The sequence below is a fragment of the Barbus barbus genome (genome assembly GCF_936440315.1).
Source record: "Barbus barbus genome assembly, chromosome: 22".
NCBI lineage: Eukaryota > Metazoa > Chordata > Actinopteri > Cypriniformes > Cyprinidae > Barbus > Barbus barbus.
In genome coordinates, this window is record NC_136750.1 from 15363020 (window position 1) to 15384244 (window position 21225).

At 38.2% G+C, this 21225-nt stretch overlaps 1 protein-coding gene across 1 annotated transcript; it reads left to right on the plus strand.

Moving 5' to 3' along the window:
* Positions 1 to 1184: 1184 nt before the first annotated feature.
* On the plus strand, positions 1185 to 19426 carry LOC306888323 (centrosomal protein of 126 kDa-like; the record flags this gene model as incomplete). The annotated part of the gene is given in 13 exon segments (XM_079446539.1): positions 1185 to 1211; positions 1214 to 1254; positions 2738 to 2857; positions 4696 to 4841; positions 4983 to 5097; positions 5695 to 5884; positions 7342 to 9346; positions 14919 to 15074; positions 15385 to 15506; positions 15888 to 15945; positions 18821 to 18997; positions 19175 to 19239; positions 19340 to 19426. Coding segments are annotated over 13 exon segments (3309 nt in total).
* Between the last annotated feature and the right edge of the window lie 1799 nt (positions 19427 to 21225).

The following is a 21225-nucleotide window of genomic DNA, read 5'->3' on the forward strand; positions in this document are numbered from 1 at the left end:
AAGGTTATATATTCATTTGAAAAAAAATTTAACCTGCAATATTTAATGTATGAAAAATCTTCAAATAAATGGACGAAGAACCTAAGAGTGAGCAGTACTTGGGAACTAGCGACGTCCCATTGGTGAACGAATCATTCTGTTCAACGAATCAGTTTCACTTGTTCACGAATTGAATTGAATCAGCAAGAGCGGTTCTTAAGTCCTGACTCATTCATATGGGATTCCTTGTGAGCATTTGGAATAATGGAGCAAAAAGTAAGTTAACTGAAGAGCAGAAATGTTACAAATAAAACGTAAAACCAAAAAAAACATGGTTACTACAGTTAAACCATGGTAACCACAAATTAGCCATAGTTTAACCATGGTATTTGTAGTATAACTGGTTATACAAATGGTAAACAATACACCAAAAACGATGGTTACTACACTTTTACTTCAATAAAACCATTATAATCATAATACCAAAATTCATTTTCGTAAGGGATTAGATAAATGGCTGTAGAAAACTGAACTAGGACACAAGAAATTGCAACAAACATCTTAATACAAAATGACAAAGTACAATAAACATTAAAATGTAGCCTACCTGTTTGGTTTTAGCACTCCACGCAAGAATAACAAGGGCCGCGCGATTACGTTCTTGCGTCAAGACGCAAATAATCACATTATTTAACCGGTTCTTTGAAACTTGCTGTTTAAAAGAGTTGTTTCTTGGAAATGAGTGGGACTTGCAAATTCAACAAATGTGGCAAAAACCTGTTGCGTATTTAATCCAGCAGGTGGCAGCATCCCTTGAGACTGATGAACGTCAGACGCTTCTGACAGACGTGACCACGCCTCCACCGCGAGTTTGTGTCTGTTGTCAAGGAAGCGCGTCGATAGTTACCGAGTCGTGGCGCAACTGTCTCGGCTTTAGCGAACGACGATAAAGGCTTATATATTACCTTTGCCTGCTTTAATTTAAAACAATGTCAAGATAGCATTCACTCGGTTTTGGTCTAGGTGAATTTCGTATTAAACTACAGGAAGTTATAAAGTTATAGGTAGGAAGTGTTCTGTGCTGTCTGTATTTATGTAGCAACTGGCTGGCTAACGTTAGTCTTAATGCTTCAGAGCACAGATAAATAATAAATGTTATTGCGCGGCCGTTCCAACATCAATAAGATGCAGCTTTTCTTGTTCGGATGAGAAGTGTGGTGTGTGGAGACCTGTCATCATCGGGATGCCAGTCCTGGAGGACACGCTTTACTTCTCGTATCCTTTTCCTTGTCTGAATTACCAGCGTCTGTTTATATGGAGGTCGTTCTCACTAGTGGTGCATAAACTACTGTACTTTAGAAAAACATAATAGGCTTTATTTATTATTCTTGCAAAATGGACTTGGCTCACTAATGACCAAGTATAGGGGCGGTACTATACTGTGAAACATTATTACAATTAAAAAAAAAAAAAAAAGATTCTATTTAAATGTATCCTAAAATGTAATTTTTTATTTTTTTTCCCAGTGATGGCAAAGCTGAATTTTCAGCAGCAATCTTTCTAATGATTTGAAGCTCAGTTATTAATGGTGCTCAATTAGTAATAATGGTTCTTGTTATTATCTAGACTATCTTATTAATATCTTATATTATATATAATGTTGTCGAAGAGCTTTTGCTGCTTAATATTTTTGTGGAAGACCTTGATATATGTTACCCTGGACCACAAAACCAGTCATAAGTAGCACAGGTATATTTGTAGCAATAGCCAACAATATATTTTATGGGTCAAAATTATACATTTTTCTTTTATGCCAAAAAGTAAAGATTGTGTTCCATGAAGATATTTTGTAGATTTCCTACCATAAATATATCAAAACTTAATTTTTGATTAGTAATATGCATTGCTAAGAACTTCATTTGGACAACTTTAAAGGCGATTTTCTCAATATTTTGTTTTTGTTTTTGCATCCTCAGATTCCAGATTTATATATCCAATATATATCAATGGAAAGACATTTATTTATTCAGCCTTCAGATGATGTATAAATCTCAATTTCGAATAATTGACCCTTATGACTGGTTTTGTGGTCCAAGGACACATATTTTTTCAGGATTCTTTGATGAATAGAAAGTTGATTGAACAGCATTAATTTAAAACATTTATTTATTTTTTTAACATTATAATTACTTTTACTGTGACTTCTGGTGGATTTAATGCAAACTTGCTGAATAAAAGTATTCATTCTTTTCTTCTTTTTTTAAAAATATATCATACTTAACCCAAACTTTTGAATGGTAGTATATCCCAGTTTTACATAAAAAATATTAAGCAGCAAAACTTAATCAATTTTAAACATTGATAAAAAATAATAAATATTGATTGAGCACCAAATCAGCATATTTAGAATGATTTCTGAAATATTATGTGACACTGCAGTAATGGCTGCTGAAAATTTAGCTTTGCCATCACAGTAATACATAACATTTTAAAATATAATAAATAGGAAACAACTATTTTAAATTGTAATAGTATCTCACTAGAGGACTTTTTACTGTATGATCAAATAAATGCACCTTGGTGAGCATAAGAGACTTTGGCCACCACCTGTATATATTTATACATGTTCTATAATATCTATGTTTAGATATTACTTATATTTTTTTGTTTTCTTTGTTGTTGTATCTTTGTGCTGTGCATATCATGAGACAATGTTTTTTCCTATAATAATACCTTCCTTGATGTTGTATCACATTAGGAACATTAGATCAGATGTACATGAAGAGAATGAAGATGAAAGAGAAGCGTTGGTACAAGAACAGAGGTACTGTCGAACTCGGGCTCACAAGCTTTTCCTGGAAACAAATCGCAGACGAAAGTAAGTGTGTCAAAAATAAATCAGATTTTATATTTATTTCATTACCGTGTAAAAAATCTTAAGTGATTATATGTGAGTAATTATTTTTTAGTTGACATGAATCAAAAATGAAATAGCATTTATTTGAATGAGAGAGAAGTATTTAGATGATGTATCAGTTTGTATTTATTTACTTATTTCAGTTTTAACCACTTGTAATAAACTTCTTGGTTTCACTGTTTCATTTCAAATGTCCTGTCCAAATTCATTTTTAGATGTACAAATAAGTAATCACTGCTTATTCTTAACTTAACATCTTATTTACTTCCTGTTAAATTTGTGAGTCACTTAATATTAAGTCAATAATAGACCTTTTCTTACATTTTAGGGAAATCTGTAAATTCTTCACCAAACAACAATGAAAAAACTAATTGAATAGATCATTTAATGTTAAAAAATCTTTGTTCTTTGCTGTCCATCTAAATGATACATGTATAAGTGTGTCAACATCTATTTCCTAAAACATTTAATACATTGCAGCATGATATTAAACTGCACAGCTCTAGCCTTTCAGTCTCTGTGGACTTGTTATTAGATGAGGTGGCAATAACAAGAAAAAAATAGCGTCAGCGTATTCATCATGAGGCAACTACGCTAAAAGACTGCCGGGTGAGTGTCCCAGAGATCAGAAGCAATGCACAGCTGCTAAATCTAGTGTTGACAGTGAGTGTCAGATATACTAAGAACTGTCTCCATGCTGTTAATGACTCGGTCTGGGTGTTTGACCTGGTCAGTCCCTGTGCTCATTGAAAGTGAAGCTACCCTACAGGGCACAGATACTGTTATACAATCCTTTATTTGTCAGCCAGGATTTACCCGCTTGAAATAGAAGCTCTAATCAGCAAGAGCAAAGGAACATTACTTTATAGAAGGCAGTGATGATGAGGAAGACGAGTGCGTCCCCCCACTGAGTTCAGAAAAGGCTGGGACACAGATCCGGAGCTATTTTGGGGGTGATTAAATAATTCCTATTCCTAAAACATATTGAGTTTATTACAGAATTTTATGACTGTGCAATATTGTCAATGACAGGACACTCATTTTTGTCTATTCGGAAATAAATAAAATAAATAAATGCAAAACCATGCATATGAAAACACTTTTATGATGTGCATGCTTTTAATTTATGTGTTAAAATAAATTTAAATATTTTAAGTTAAACATAACAGGGTGATAAAATTGTCCTAATATCATAATGAAGAAAAAAGCTTCATTAAAAGAATGCAATTACACAGTAGAAACCTTATTAAGTAGTAATCTTTTATTATAAATTCTTAAAAAAATACTTACATTATAGGTAGGACCTGTGACTATGTGTCAAGGTCAATAAGTCTCTTAAAATATTATTATTTTTAAATATTTATTTATTTAATGTTCTTTATGACAAAGCACGGTTAGTTCAAGTTGCTACTATGGTAAATGATTTTGCATCAGTTTAGTTGCAATTCTCAGTGACAGCTCAGTGGGTGCGCAGCACAGGCATGTACTAGTTTCTGTGCCATTAACAAATGAATTTAGCTGAAATGCATCTGTTACAGAAGTCTCAGGTTTCTGTTGACCCTGGAAAGTAAACGTCTGAGATAACGCCAGCTTGCGCAATGAGCTGATATTGCAAATTAGATTAAAGTCTCATTTCCATTTTAAGTCAAGTGGTGTATATGATATGCTGCACACGGTTGTCAAACTTCTCATCCATCTTAAAAATAATTAATTATATCTTTAAGAGGACACAGTGTGTGCAAAGCATTGTCTATCTGTCAAAGGTCACATATTTTTGTACGTTCTGATTGTCTCTCAAGGGCTCTAGAAGAGAAAAGGAAACAGAGGGATGTTCAGGAGAAGAGACTGAGGGAGAATATTCTACAGCAGCGCCATCAGAGGGTCCAGGATGCCACAGAGAACTTCCAAAGAGCTCATCTCCCTCCTTCCCAGAGAAAAAGACCAGGTAAGTTCAGCGAAACAGACTAATCCATGTGTCTACATGCTCTCTTTATTTCTTGAACTGTCTGTTAGCGGTTATTATTAGGTCAGTATGTGATGTAAACATCTCATCCTCCATTTAAATAAAGTCATTTGTGTCCTTCAGCAGCCTTTAAGAGAAGAACACTCAACCTTGATGAAGCACTTCATCATATTCAGGGCAGTCCGCACTTATACACTCAACAATCTCCATTTTTGGCAAGTGGCTCCACCATTAGCAGGTACTACACTATTGCCATGGCAATATATTATTGGTTGAAGATACATAACATTTTGTAATCATTTTTAGAACTTTAATTAATGAAGCCCATCTAAATAATATTAAATATTAAAAAGTTAAAGCTGAATCAATAGTACTTGTGAAAAATAATTTCAATTATTTTTACAATTAATAGAAAATTTAATATTATATACTGTGTATATATATATAATGGAAATGTAGCTACTTTTTTATTGTCTTTTTTATTTTGAAAAACATTACTTTTGGCAGCACTTAAAAAATCAGAGTTCTATATAATTTTAGATATTAGGGAAGCTAAAAACTTATCTTTTAATTAGCAATGACGTTTCTGAAGCATTCTATGCATTATCTTTTTCTTTTATTCCATATTTTAATTTAAATATTTTTTATGCATTTTGTTGATAGTAATTTTCATCTTTAATTGTATGTTACATTAATAATGGTAGTCATGGCTTTATGCTTGTTGTAATATTTTTAGCATTGTACACACTTTGGGCTGTATTTCTTGCATAAAAGGTGCTAAATAAATGTGTATTCATTATTACTGTGGTTGTGTTGAATCACCCCTTTATTTCAGGAGCTGCACTCCCTCCCCAAAGCCTTCAGGGGGCGCCCGTCACCTACGTGCCTTATCTGCAGCCGAGGCCTACGCCAAGCTCCTGCAGGAGAAGAGCCTGCGCAACTTCAAGAACAACCAGCTGCTCTTCCTCAGTGAGCAACAGGAGACCCAGGCTGTTCTGAAAGAAAAAGAGCAAGCCAATCTACAGGTTAATAAGCATACTCATAAAACTAAATGTATAGTTAAACCGTACCTGATGGTATTTATTTAAATAACTTTTTATAATAAAATGTCGCTGATGAGTTTAGTCCATCATCTGGAAGTTTATGCAAAGGCGAGTTGATTGTGTGTGTTGAAAGGCCTGTTGGCAAATTTGCTTAAGAAGTGTGTGAAGGTTTTAAGATCCAATTCCAACTATTGGGGAAACAGAACGACTTTGTAATTTTAGCCCAGGGCTCCTCCTGCTACAACATGCTGCAGCATCTTCTGAACAAACTGAGGTGTTTTAAAGAGATGAGCTCATCCTGAAGCTTTAATCACATAAACGCATATTAAAACCATAGCTACACATTCCCCTTTCTCTATACCTCAAACAAACATTCTTTCACTCTCACACACTTAGTTATGTCCTCTTACACACACCAGCTGGAATGTTACCTGCACTGGCTTGTAGCCAACACATTATTTAATACAGTGAACTGTGAACAGAGCAGGACACAGAAGGTAATAACCCCATTTATAGGATAGGTTTTAGGCTTAGGTATTCTTGGAAAAGGGTTCCATTCAGTGCACAAATGTAGTCTTATGGAATGCCCTTCATAGGAATGTCTGTCACCATCATGCTCTATCTGCCTTTAGTTTTCCTTCTGGATATTTGGTATCCTGTTATATATTATGATTTTACTTATTTTTTGGATAAGAAGATTTTAATATTTGTGATCCTCATGCTTTTTTGAAACGGATACATAAATACAGATTCTTAGGAACTCAATTGTCTTACATAATTGTAGATCCATGTTTGAGAAGGAATATACATTTACAATAAAATTCAAAGGTTTGGGGTAAGTACTTTTTTTAAATAAATTGAAACCTTTTGTAACATTTTAAAATGTCTTTCATTTATTTCAATTTCAAATAAATTTTGTTTATTTTAACTTTGTTCATCAAAGAATCCTGAAAAAAATGTATTACATTTTATTCAAAATATGAACTGCATTCAGCATTGATACTAATAAGAAATGTCCCTTAAGCACATCATATCATCAAGTCATCATATAACAGAATCATTTCTGAAGGATCATGTGACATTAAAGAAATGGCTACTAAAAACTTAGCATTGCAATCACAGGAATAAATTAAATTTTCAAATATTTAAAAGTAGAAAACAGTTATTTTAATAGTAATAATATTTCAGTTTTTAACTTTATTTTGATTAAATAAATGCAGCCTTGGTGAACATAAAAGACTTCTTTCAAATACTTCTATTCATTGTAAAAAAAAAAAAAATAGCTGAAACATTATTTCCCTTAGAGTTAAAGATTAACTTCCTATGTTTTATTTTCCATCCCTCTGCTGCATGCATGCAACATGATCTCCAAAAAGCACCCAGTCTGCTAGTATTAGTGCATAAGTGCTCTAATGTGTTTTGTATATATTGATTTTCAGGAGTATCTTGATACCCCACATAGCGAGACAGAGAGTCTGTCTAGTCTGGACAGCTTAGAGAATGGAGACACTCAGAAGACCCATGACACTACACCAGTTTGTTGTTCCCACCAGAGCACCACTTGTGCCCAGTTTTTCTACCTCCCCGTGGATCCCCCCAAGCTCCAAGACCCCAAAAATCCTCCAGCACCATTTAGACAGTTCAATAACCCATGTTCACCATCTCACCCCTCCTCTTCTGTAGCAAAGAGCTTCCTGGAGGAGTTCTTAAATCAGGAAAGCAAACTCAGTCTCAACTCACCCTCACCAAAGGATCGTAAGTCAACAGAAGAAAACAGGAGTCTCCGGAATTGCACGCAAGTAAGATTTGATAACTCAAAAGACCAATTGCAAACCTTCAACACCCATAGTTGCCAAAAAGAGTTGACTCAGCAGGACTTAGATACTAATTCAGAACATATGACTCATGATAATGACAGAAATGCTCAAGGGAACATTTTGAAAGACAAAGGATCTGTGGTTGCCCACTGCAAAACACAAGCCGTGCCAGATACCACACCCCTGGAATTCTCAAGTCTGACTAAAGACTTCAAGTCAGAATCCAAGCAGCAGACAAGAACCCTGGAGGAGAAATATGCTAAACATTTATCAGAAACACAGACGGCTCTTCCAGCCAACAAATGCAAACACAGCAACAGTTCATTCGAAGCCTTTTTGAGCTCCTCTGCCCATCTTAGCATAACATATCGGACTGACACGAGTTCCCCAAACATACAACCAATAGAAGAACTGAGTTCTTCGCAGTCACATAAACGCAAACCAGATGTACATGTTGCCACAGGGCTCAAGATAGAATCCAAACCACTGAGCATGGAGGAGAGTATAAGCATAGATCCTAAAAATGAAACGGATGTCACCAAATTGGCAAAAGCTGGAATGCTGAAGTCTTCTAAAAGCATGGAGGAACCAAACAGAACATCTGCAGACCCCGTGACCCATTCTGCCCCTAACAACAATGTCAGATTCCTGAAAGGGATTCTTAAAAACCATTTAAAATCCAAATCAGGAAATGTCAAATTCACTTACACTCCTAGCCATTTGCTTTTCACCAAAGAAGTGGCCATATTAATCCGGGACAGCGTAGAGCTGGCCAGGACAAAACTCAGTGAGCCAGAGCAAAATAGGACAATTAAGAAGAAACTACGCTGGTTTGATGAGGTAGATAGAGTTGAGGGGGTGGACCGAGTGTTTAGAGACCCCAGCAGGCATGCAAACCTGCCTCAACAAACCCATAAACAGCTCTCAGCAGATCACTCGGACCATGTGAATTTACTCACAGGGGTATCAAAGAACATCTCCAATAAGACCTCTGCTGTCCCCGCTGGGCCCCAATCCACTAGACAGGCCTGGGCAGATGTAGAGCACCAAGAAAGCCGTACACAGGAGCCCACCTCCCAAAGAAGAGCCCTCTGCACTGGGGGCCCACGGACTCCCCGGAGAGCACGCTCAGCCAGAGTCGGCTCGTGTCCCATTACCTCCCGGGCCAGGAAGGGCGCTGTCATCAGACCGCAATCTGCCAGGGAAGCGCAACATGTGGCCAAGACCCAGGGGAAGATTTTGGTGCCTCGACCCCCTCCAAAACCTGAAGCTGTGGAGTGTAATTTAGCTGAGGGTCCCGTGTACATCTCAAAGGCATTCTGCAATGACAATGGTGTGCAGATCAGACCGGATCTGCAGGATCTGGCCCTTTGCAAAGACACTCCAGATAGCCAGGCAATAGTTCATCGGCCTACCCTTAGAACAGATGCCATCTGTGCTCCAGTGCCACCCTACTGTACCTACACCCATGAGACAGGCATCTGTTCCCTCTCCCCTCCAGATGCCCTTGCAGACAGTGCCAGGCGCAGGTGTGGAGTGAACGGGATATGTTTGGATCGGACTCCAACAGATGAGGAGATCTCACTGCTGTGGCATGGAGTCCGAAGTGCTCTCGCCAGTAAAGATGGTAAAGAAAATCCCAAACTCTCTGTATTTCTATCCTAATACAGGTGCTGGTCATAAAATTAGAATATCATGAAAAAGTTGATTTATTTCAGTAATACCATTCAATTAGTGATCAAACTCCATCGCACACCTGCAAGTAATAGGTGCGTAGGACAAAGGACCAACCAGGTGGATCGCCTCAACAGACAAGCAATTCCTGCACACTATCGTAACTTGCAAAAAAGTAATATTTATTAACACAACGTTTATACTCCTAATGAGCTTAATTGTTTACAGATGGAGCTTCGTTAAGTGGTCATGTGTTCATCTTAAAAGAGATGAATTTGAACATTTGTATACTCCTGATGAAGGTCGTGTGACCGAAACGTTGTGTTAATAAGTAATACTATTCAAAAAGTGAAACTTGTATATTAGATTCATTCATTACACACAGACTGATATATTTCAAATGTTTATTTCCTTTAATTTTGATGATTATAACTGACATCAAATGAAAGTCCCAAATTCAGTATCTCAGAAAATAATATAAATTAAGACCAATGCAAAAAAAATGATTTTTAGAAATGTTGGCCAACTGAAAAGTATGAACATGAAAAGTATGAGCATGTACAGCACTCAATATTTAGTTGGGGCTCCTTTGGCCTGGATTACTGCAGCAATGCGGCGTGGCATGGAGTCGATCAGTCTGTGGCACTGCTCGGGTGTTATGAGAGCCCATGTTGCTCTGATAGTGGCCTTCAGCTCTTCTGAATTGTTGGGTCTGGCGTATTGCATCTTCTTCTTCATAATACCCCATAAGTTTTCTATGGGGTTAAGGTCAGGCGAGTTTGCTGGCGAATCAAGAACATGGATACCATGGTCCTTAAACCAGGTACTGGTAGCTTTGGCAGTGTTTGCAGGTGCCAAGTCCTGTTGGAAAATGAAATCTACATCTCCATAAAGTTGGTCAGCAGCAGGAAGCATGAAGTGCTCTAAAACTTCCTGGTAGACGGCTGCGTTGACCTTGGACCTCTGAAAACACAATGGACCAACACCAGCAGATGACATGGCACCCCAAACCATCAATGACTGTGGAAACTTTACACTGGACCTCAAGCAACGTGGATTATGTGCCTCTCCTCTCTTCCTCCAGACTCTGGGACCTTGATTTCCAAAGGAAATGCAAAATTTACTTTCATCAGAGAACATAACTTTGGACCACTCAGCAGCAGTCCAGTCCTTTTTGTCTTTAGCCCAGGCAAGACGCTTCTGACGCTGTCTTTTGTTCAAGAGTGGCTTGACACAAGGAATGCGACAGCTGAAACCCATGTCTTGCATACGTCTGTGCGTGGTGGTTCTTGAAGCACTGACTCCAGCTGCAGTCCACTCTTTGTGAATCTCCCCCACATTTTTGAATGGGTTTTGTTTCACAATCCTCTCCAGGGTGCGGTTATCCCTATTGCTTGTACACTTTTTTCTACCACATCTTGTCCTTCCCTTCGCCTCTCGATTAATTTGCTTGGACACAGAGCTCTGTGAACAGCCAGCCTCTTTAGCAATGACCTTTTGTGTGTTGCCCTCCTTGTGCAAGGTGTCAATGGTCGTCTTTTGGGCAACTGTCAAGTCAGCAGTCTTCCCCATGATTGTTTAGCCTACAGAACTAGACTGAGAGACCATTTAAAGGCTTTTGCAGGTGTTTTGAGTTAATTAGCTGATTAGAGTGTGGCACCAGGTGTCTTCAATATTGAACATTTTCACAATATTCAAATTTTCTGAGATACTGAATTTGGGACTTTCATTAGTTGTCAGTTATAATCATCAAAATTAAAGGAAATAAACATTTGAAATATATCAGTCTGTGTGTAATGAATGAATCTAATATACAAGTTTCACTTTTTGAATGGTATTACTGAAATAAATCTTTTTCATGATATTCTAATTTTATAACCAGCACCTGTACACTTTTAAAATGCTTCACCTGAGTGAGTTTAAAATCCCACTACACTTTGGTGTATAACATGTTAATTCTGTATAACCTGACACGTGAAATATTCTGAGGGTGCATTTTTTGTGATCAATAAATTATAATAAATTCCTGATTTATATCAGGATTTTACTATAATTTATTGATCAAAAAATGTGTTTTTGATTGCATTTATGCAATTAATACAATTATTGAATTAAATCTTTTTAATGAAGGAACTTGTGGTAGACAAAATATTAAAACTAAACAGAATTCCAAAAAATCATTCCACTGTAAATAAATCACAAATATTTTTTATAAAATAAAATTTATAGTTGAAACTGTAATAATAAAGTATGCCACATGTCAAAAATACATTATATAATCTTTTAACACTTATTTTAAGGACCAATTCTCACTATTAACTAGTTGCGTATTAGTATGCATAATACTACAATATTGTCTGTTTATTAGTACTTATTAGGCACATATTGCCTTATTCTGCATGACCAGATTTTAGATCCCTTAACCCGAACCAATACCTAAACTTAACTACCTTACTAACTATTAATAAGCAGCAAATTAAGAGTTTGAGGAAAAACTTAGTTAATATTGAAAGTGTGCCCTATTCTAAAGTGTTACCATAATTAGTTAATATGTAAAATGCATTACAATGATTTATATACTTCAAAAACATATTACACTGCATACAAGCATTTTCAACAGTTTTTCTATAAATAATGTATGAAATATTAAATGCGCATAGATGGACAGATTGTATATGTAACGGGGCGAACAAGACGCGAGACGTGCAGATCCAAGTGCAAGCTTTTATTTACAGGCCTGGTCAATAACAGGTATGGTCGAACAAACAGCAAACAGGTATAGAGAGGGCAAGACAGAAGAGTACTCAAGTAAACAGGCGTGGTCGGCGATCGGCGTACAATATCCAAGGGGCTTGACAGAAGGGGTAATCCAGGTACGAGAGCAATAATCCAATCGAGGTGCAAACGGAGTCCATGTGGTCAGTGGGTGACCTCTGGTGGTGATTAACCGGAAGTGCATGGACCAGATTCGTGACATAGCCAGCCCCCCACCCACCCCTGGTGGAGCGGAGGTGGAACAGGGGGAGGGACGGAGGGCCAAGTCCACGTGGAAGTGGAGTGGCCGGGGACCGAGGCAGAGAAGGAAACCTGGGTGGAGCCAGAGGCCAGGACAGGGCCGACAGAGCAGGGACCCACCAGGGCAGAGCAGACAATGGGACGTGAGCCCAACAGGGTGGAACAGAAGATCTCCGCGGCAGAGCAGGAAACCACCAGATCGGAGTAGAAGACCACCACGGCGGGGCAGACAGAGCAGAAGACCACCAGACCTGAGCAGAAGACCACCACGGCAAAGCAGACAGGCCTGAAGACCATGGCAGGGACTGGGACCTAGGAAACACTGAGACATATGAAACAGACAGAGCATCCATGGCAGAAAAACTAAAAGGTCATCAATAGATTCACTGGCTGACATAGGACATAATGATAGTTCATAATCGGGTTCATGGGCTGAAACTGGACGTGATGATAGTTCATTAGTATCTATGGTAGTGACAAAATAAACATGACAGACATGGGATGCATTGATATTTTCGGGGCTCATGACAGGCAAGTTTAAGGGTTCACAGGTGGGTCTATGGGTTGTGACAGACAAGGCAACAAACTTAGTATTGGTCTCCTTAAGAGTGGTGGGACAGACCGATTGTTCACTAATGGATTCTTTGGCAATGACAGGGTATACAGAAGGTTCATAAAACGATTCCATGGCAGTGATAGGCAAGATAGACAGTTCGAACTCAGACACATTAGTAGAGACGAGACGGACAGGCAGTTCACAATCAGTTACCTTGGCTAGTTCAGAACAGAGTGATAGTTCAGAGATGGCCTCCTCGGCCAGTTCAGAGCAAGAGTTCACAGATGGCCTCTATAGCCATGACAGGGCAGGACGAGGATTCACAGACGGCCTCCATAGCCGTGACGGGGCAGGACGAGGATTCACAGACTGCCTCTATAGCCATGACAGGGCAGGACACGAATTCGTAGAGGGCCTCCATAGCCGTGACAGGGCAGGACGAGGATTCATTGATGATACCACGGACACCTCTAGAGGTTCTGCAGCAGATGCCGCCACCTCTAGAAGTTCTACAGCAGTACACTCAGAGTTTGAACAAATGCAGAGAATTCAGTAGGGAGGTTAATCCAGGGTAATCCAGGTACGAGAGCAATTGAGGTGCAAACGGAGTCCGAATGGCAAGGCAAAAGGGTAAATCCAGAAACCATGGGCAGGAGTCAAAACACAAGAGAACACACAAGGTAAGGCAAGACTATGACTTGGGCTCCGTAGAGAGGCTATGATAGTGATAAACGCAATACAATACTCGGCATCTAGCAAGAGGAAGTCCATGGTTTATAAAGCCTGAGTGATTAGTGTGATCATCTGTGTAATCAGTGAAAACAGCTGTGTGTGTCGTCAGTGCAATGAATGATGGGGATTGTAGTGAAGTGCAAGAGTCCATGCGGTGAGTGGGTGACCTCTGGTGGTGATTAACCAGAAGTGCATGGACCAGATTCGTGACAGTATACAGAAGTTTTGTGTTGAACATGTGGTAACAATTTAGTATAGGGACCGATTCTCACTATTATCTAGTTTCTTATTAGCATGCCTATTATTAACATATAAAGCACATATTCTGCATGACCATATTCTACATCCCTAATCTTACCCAATACCTAAACTTATCAACTACCTTACTAACTATTAATAAGCAGCAAATTAGGAGTTTATTGAGGCAAAAGTCATAGTCAGTGGTTTGTTAGTAGCAAGGATTAGATTTTAAAATAAATTGTGACTGATCATGTTGCTGTAGACTGTAGAGGCTTTAGTAAGGATACATATGTTGTTATTGATAATACGTTGTAATTGTTTCACATTGTGCAGCATTTTCTATTACAGTGTGTATAAATTTCTTTTGCACCATGTTTGTAACATGTTACAACCTATATTTATACTACTTACAAAATTAATTACTTCCCTATTTCTGTATTTTTCCATTCTGCCTTACGGCTTTCAAATGTTGGGAATGATTGTTAACCTGCTGTGGAGAAAAGAAACATTTTCAGTAGGTGTCTTTCAACTAACAAAGAACATTCCGTTCACATATTACAAAACCAACAGTCATGGAATCATCAGCTTCCCATGAACTTTCACTGCACCTTGTCATATAGTCAAATGAGAGTCGATTGAAAGAACAGCAGCTTTGTTTGAGATTCTTGGGGGATATTTTTCTAGAGTCTTTGGAAAAGGATTTTTTTTGTGTGTGTTGGATCAATAGAGTCTGTTTTCTTTGGCCCTCTGCTCAGCACTGCACCACTTGGGATTACTACTCTGTTGAAATGGATCCATTTAATGATGGACTGTTGTTCCTCAGGGGTCAATAATTTTTTATAACATCAGGAAACCTCTTCATTTTGAGGACAGAGACCTCAAGAACAGGATAATTGACTTTCATGCATTGGGACATTTTAATTAAACTGTCTTATGTCTTCTTCTTTTGTCTTTTTGTGTTTTTCTCGCTGAATTGACTTAGGTGACCCTCAAAGTTTTCGTGCTCACAATGGCCCGTTGTCTTCTTCGCCTCAAGTCTGTGCCAGTCTGTCCCATGTCACTATCAATGGTGATGGTCTGATCAGTAGTGTCAAAGGAGCCTCAAAAATAGGTGGATTTTTCTTGTCTTCCTCTAACAGTAAGAGTCTATAGTTTTATGTAATTAATGTTGTCAAACATGCTCTTATAATGCATAGATCTCCTAAAAGACCAAAAGCCAGGACATTTGCCCTTGCTAGCACAATGAAAGTGATTAAAAAATGAATTAAGACATGTCAGTTGCTTCACTAGGGTTATTTAGACTTTAATGTCAGAGCTTACATGTGAGCCCATACATCCATACATTATTTTTCAGATATTCATGGTAATTGGGTCAGTTACCTAAGGTGAAGTCGTTTGCTGCTTAAAAATTAATGTACTTTTTAATCTGAGTTTCTTCTGTAAACCAGTGAGAAGTCCAACAAGGAGACAGGCTATGGAGAGTAAAATGGTGAAGAACCGAGTTTCAGTGGAAAACAGTAGGAACCAAACGGCAGGAACAACACAGAGAAAGCCTAGTTTTCCTTATCAGGTAAACATGCGCATATTCTAAAGATACTGTCCTAGAAAGCAAAGCAAACTAAGCTATTATTAGAGTTGACTTACAACTGGTTCATTTTGCATAGATGTATTTATAGCATCTAGTTCAGTGCTGTGGAAAAAAGAAACATTTTCCATAGGCGTCTTTCAACTGACGAGGATATTTATATCATTTTGATGAATAAAAAAATATAGAAATAAATACAAATAAACTTAATTAAAGCTGCCCCTTGGAAGTTTGCTTACCACTTATCTGGTGTGTAGTTAAAATAATAAAAGTAATGTTGACGATATACTTGCAAAACTTTGTGTTCCTGTTATGTTGCTTTTGGCTTTTTAAGTGTTCATTAACTGTTGACTTTGGGTTTAACAGGTCACTGTGCCAAAACCTCAACATCCAGATAAAAATGGTAATGCAGCTGACAGTGAAGGTAATTTATCATGTAAATGAATATCTGATATCCTGTTATGTAGATAAATGGGTCTCCTCTACAGATTTTCAACAGGGCCAAAGCAAACCATTTTTAAAATGTAAACCTTTATTCTCATGTACAAACATACATCAATGTAAGGTGCAGCATGTTTTTAAAAAATTGCTTAACCAAAATCCTTTTTATACACAAAATTATTATTGTGCCAAATATTGTCAATATTTACTTACTGTCATTTCAGTCCCATGTGCTGTTATTCTTTCTTTCTTTATTTCTTTCTTTCTTTGGGATAAAGAAGACTTTTTTGAGAAAATGTTATACAGCCATACAATGACAGTTCATAGTGACAACAGCTGTCAGGCTCCAAAAATAGTCAAAAAGCACCATAGAAATATCATAAAATTAGTCCATATGACACATAATATAATTCACAGGGAGGGCAGAATTATCAGAGAATATGTTTACCTAAAGTTATCATATGGTTTAAGAAAACTTGGAATATAGTGCACAAGATGGATTTTTAAGATACTTCATTGTGTTTATTTTATTTTATTTATTTTTGTGTGTTTTTGGCACCCCCTAAAATATGAACATGAGGGAAATCGTTGATTTCATTTCCATTTTTTTGCTAATTTTTACAAACTTACACTACCATTACACCACATTCATTAAGATTTTTTAGTGTTTTTGAAAGAAGTCTCTTCCGTAAAACTGGAAAAATAATATTGTGAAGTACTTTAAAATGTCATTTATTGCTGTGGAAACCCTGAACATTTTTTTAAATAATTTTTGATTAATAGAAAGTTCAAAAGAACAGCATTTATTTGAAGAACATAAATGATTGACAGATTTTCAAATCAAATCAAATTCAAATTTTATTTGTCACATACACAGTCATACACAGTACGATATGCAGTGAAATGCTTGTACGGCAGCCAGTGACCTTAAAAAATATTAATAAGAAGAAATACAAAAGAAAATAAATTTAACTAGTAAATAAACTGTACAAATAAGGGCATATATATATATATAAAAATTTTAAAGTGGCAATGCAAAAGTGACTTATGAAACGTTAAAGTGACTTATGAAGTGTCATGTGCAATGGTTCAGATATATAAATATGTATTGCATGAATGTGTCCATGATTGTCCAGTCAATGTCAATGTTCCAAAGATATTACTCCTGTGTGATGGTGTGATTGAGAGACCTTATCGCCTGCGGGAAGAAGCTCCTCCTCAGTCTCTCTGTGTTGGTCTTCAGGGAGCGGAATCGCTTCCCAGACCGCAACAGAGAGAACAGTCCATTGTTGGGATGGCTGAGGTCCTTTACGATCTTCCTGGCCTTGGTCCAGCACCGCTTGCTGTAGATTGAGTGCAGGTCAGGGAGTTCGGTGTGGATGATGCGCTCAGCTGATCGCACCACCCTCTGTAGTGCTCGTCTGTCCTGCATGGTGCTGTTTCCAAACCAGGTCGTGATGTTTCCCGTCAGGATGCTCTCTATGGTACAGGAGTAGAAATTCCTGAGCACTTTAGAGGGCAGTCTGAAGTCTCTCAAGCGTCTGAGGTGGTAGAGACGTTGCCGGGTCTTTTTCACCACGGTGTTGATGTGACAGGACCATGACAGGTCCTGCGTGATGTGAACACCGAGGTATCGGAAGCTGTCCACTCTCTCCACTGGGCTCCTGTTGATGATGGGGGTCTGGTAGTTCCTCTCCTGCTTTGTACTAAAGTCCACTATCAGCTCCTTTGTCTTGCTGACGTTCAGGAGGAGATTGTTCCTCTGGCACCAGTTCTCTAGATTTACAATCTCCTCTAGGTAGGCCGACTCATCATTGTTGGTGATCAGGCCCATCACGACAGTGTCGTCAGCAAACTTGATGATGACGGTGGAGTTGGTAGTGGCCACGCAGTCGTGGGTGTACAAAGAGTACAGCAGGGGGCTCAGAACACAACCCTGGGGGGCTCCAGTGCTGAGAGTGAGTGAGGCTGAGACATGTCCGCCCATCCTTACTGCCTGTGGTCTGCCAGTCAGAAAATTGGAGATCCACTGACACATTGATGAGCTGAGTCCCAGGTGCTCCAGCTTGGTGGTGAGTGTGGAGGGAATTATGGTATTAAATGCAGAGCTGTAGTCGATGAAGAGCATTTTAACATAATTCCCTTTCCTAGTGTCCAGGTGAGTAAGTGATGTGTGGAGGAGATGTGAGATTGCATCGTCTGTGGAACGGTTCTGGCGGTATGCAAACTGTAGTGGGTCGAGTGTGTCCGGTAGTGAAGAAATGATGAAGTCTCTGACCAGGCGTTCAAAGCACTTCATCACTACTGAGGTGAGGGCTACAGGGCGATAGTCATTGAGAGAAGCAGGATGAGGTTTCTTCGGGACAGGAACAATGATGGACTCTTTGAAGCATGTGGGGATCACCGACTGAGATAAAGAGATGTTGAATATCTCTGTGAACACAGGTGCTAGCTGGTCTGCGCAGGCTCTGAGAATACGACCTGAGATGCCGTCTGGTCCTGCTGCTTTCCTGGTGTTCACTCTCTTGAAGGCTCTCCTCACGTCATGCTCGGAGATGATGAACGCGTTTCCGGTACTGGCAGAGTCTTCCTGTCTGTAGCCGTTAGCGTCGTTAGCATTAGCATTGCTAGCGGCGTTAGCTGCAGCCTCGAAGCGAGCATAGAAGGTGTTCAGCTCGTCTGCCAGAGTCGCGTCCACGTTCGTCATACCGGTTGTTGGTGTTTTATAGTCCGTAATTGTCCTTAATCCCTGCCACAGGCTCCTAGATTTTGATATGGTAGTGTGTTTTTTATATCAAACCACTATAAGAAGCCAAATTGTTTAACACCCTTGACTTTAAACATCAATATTGTTGCAGGCCCAGAGGTGTCAGATGGTGCCCATGAAGTAGTGGACTGTGCTCAGACCCATAAGTTCTGCGGCGGTCTGATTGGTCCATTGAGCCAGAGAATACAGTTGCCCAGTGTCAGCGCTCTGTCACTAGAGGAGCAGAAGATCCTGCAGTCACTCCAGAGACTTAATCAACGCTTGCAATGTCAGTTTCATTTTAAAATCATGTACATTTAATCCACATAGTCAAAGCTTATATGTTTATCACAGGTTTGAGGCGAGGGCAGTACCTATTAATTTTGCCCTATGTATGCGTTTCTTGTTTTAATGTTTTCAAAATATCAACAGCTGTGTTCTTGATCACTTCCACTTGATTTTACAGATGTGCAAGATACAGCTGGTGGCAACCCAGCAGTGAGGGGCATCTTTACTTTGGGTCCTGCATTTGTGAGTATTGCCGTGTGTTCAGAGGAAGTGATCTGTTCCCTTGAACTAATGTGACCTGCTCACAGCTCTGTCCCCTCTTTCTGTCTTCTCATCCTTGAAGAACAAGACGGGTGAGACTGTAGGTGTCACCATGCGTAAGCGAGGAGCCTCTGCTGATAATCGCACCAGAACTCAACAGCGTTACTGACTACACCTCCCATGATCCACCACTCCCTCCTTCACCTTCTCTCAGCTGCACTTTGCAAACCTTCAAATCTTATGATTATATGCTGTATATTGCTGAGACATATTCAAATACTTTATCTGAGTGGTATTGAGAGTATTTAATTGTTTTTTAAAGGCATAGTTCACCCAAAAATGAACATTTGCAGAAAATTGACTTGCTCCCTGGCCATCCAAAATGTTAATGAATTAGTTTTTTCATTGGAACAGATTTGGAGAAACTTAGCATCGCATAACTTGCTCACAAATAAATCCTCTGCAGTAAATGGGTGCCGTCAGAATGAGAGTTTAAACATCTTATGAAAACATCATCCACAAGTAATCTACATGACTCCAGTCCTTCAATTAACATCTTGTCAAGTGGAAAGCAGCGTATCTGTAATGAACAAATCCATCAAGACATTTTTAACTTCCGATATGCATTGACTCATAATATTGCTTTTCCCAGTGAAAACGTTGTCTCTTCTGAATCAGGAGAAATATGCACAGATCAAGCAGTGTTTATAAGCGAAAACAGTCCCAAACAGTTCTAAACAAATCTGAAAGATTTTGATGAGAGAAGATAACAGGAGGAAGTTTTTTCTGGAGGTAGTGTTATTATGGATTTTGGAGGCAACAGCTTAAAGTTTATTCATTATTCATTAGTAATGGATTTGTTTCTTACAAACCAGCAGTTTTTCACTTCACAAGATGATAATTGATTGACTAGAGTGTTGTGGATTATTGTGAATTTTTATTTTATTTATTTTTTCAGCTCTTTGGACTCATTCTAATGGCACCCATTCACTGCAGAGGAAAAATGTATTTCAATTTCTCTAAATCTGTCCCAATAAAGAAACAAACTCATCTACATCTTGAATGGCCTGAGGGTGAGTAAATTTTTATTTTTGAGTGAACGATTCCTTTAATATGTGTGAAATGACTCAATGTTTGTGTAATAAAACATTTTTAAAGAATATTTGAAAGAAAATGTATTTTATGTTCATGTGTAACATTTTCCTTCTAATACCTGCTTTGTTTTCTTAGTGCCAAGACAGGATAAAGGGCTTTTTGTGTAACTTAACCTCAGTCAAGTGTCGGTTAAGCATGAAATGGATTACATTGTATGTGTGGCATAATCATGACAGGTTTTTCTGGGTGTGTATTTTACGTTTGAATCTGTGTGCCTGTGACCTGTGTGAGTGATGTTTTGTGTTTGTGTGTGTTTAATCAGTGTATACATGCATGGGAAAGCTTATCTAGGTGTGTGACAGTGACGTTTGAGTGTCTATTAATTACTCCAGTGCATTAGAGACTCACCACACAGGCTTTGCAGGATAACCAAGTCAAACTCCTGATGCTCTTGTGCCATTACCACCCTATAACTGTCATAATGTCATGTGCCCCCTCTGTACAAAGCTGTCATTCTTTTTACAATGCTTACTATTCTGAGCAATCAATTGCTACATCAAGGAAGGCTACATTTTCACTTTGCTAAAAGTTTGCTTTTTTGATTATTATTGCAGAATCTTACATATGTTTTTTTGTTTTATTACCTTTATATAAAACATTTTTAAATGTATTTGTAATAAGTCTCCTATGCTCACAGAAAAAATTATCAAAAGTACAGTAAAAGCAGTAATATTGTAATATTTTATATATTTATATTATTGTAATTCTGTTTTCTTTCTTTCTATTTCTATAAATTCTATTTTCTATCTTTTATTATTGATTATTTTTATTTAATCTTGTGATGGAAAGCTGCAAGTCTTCAGTGCCACATGA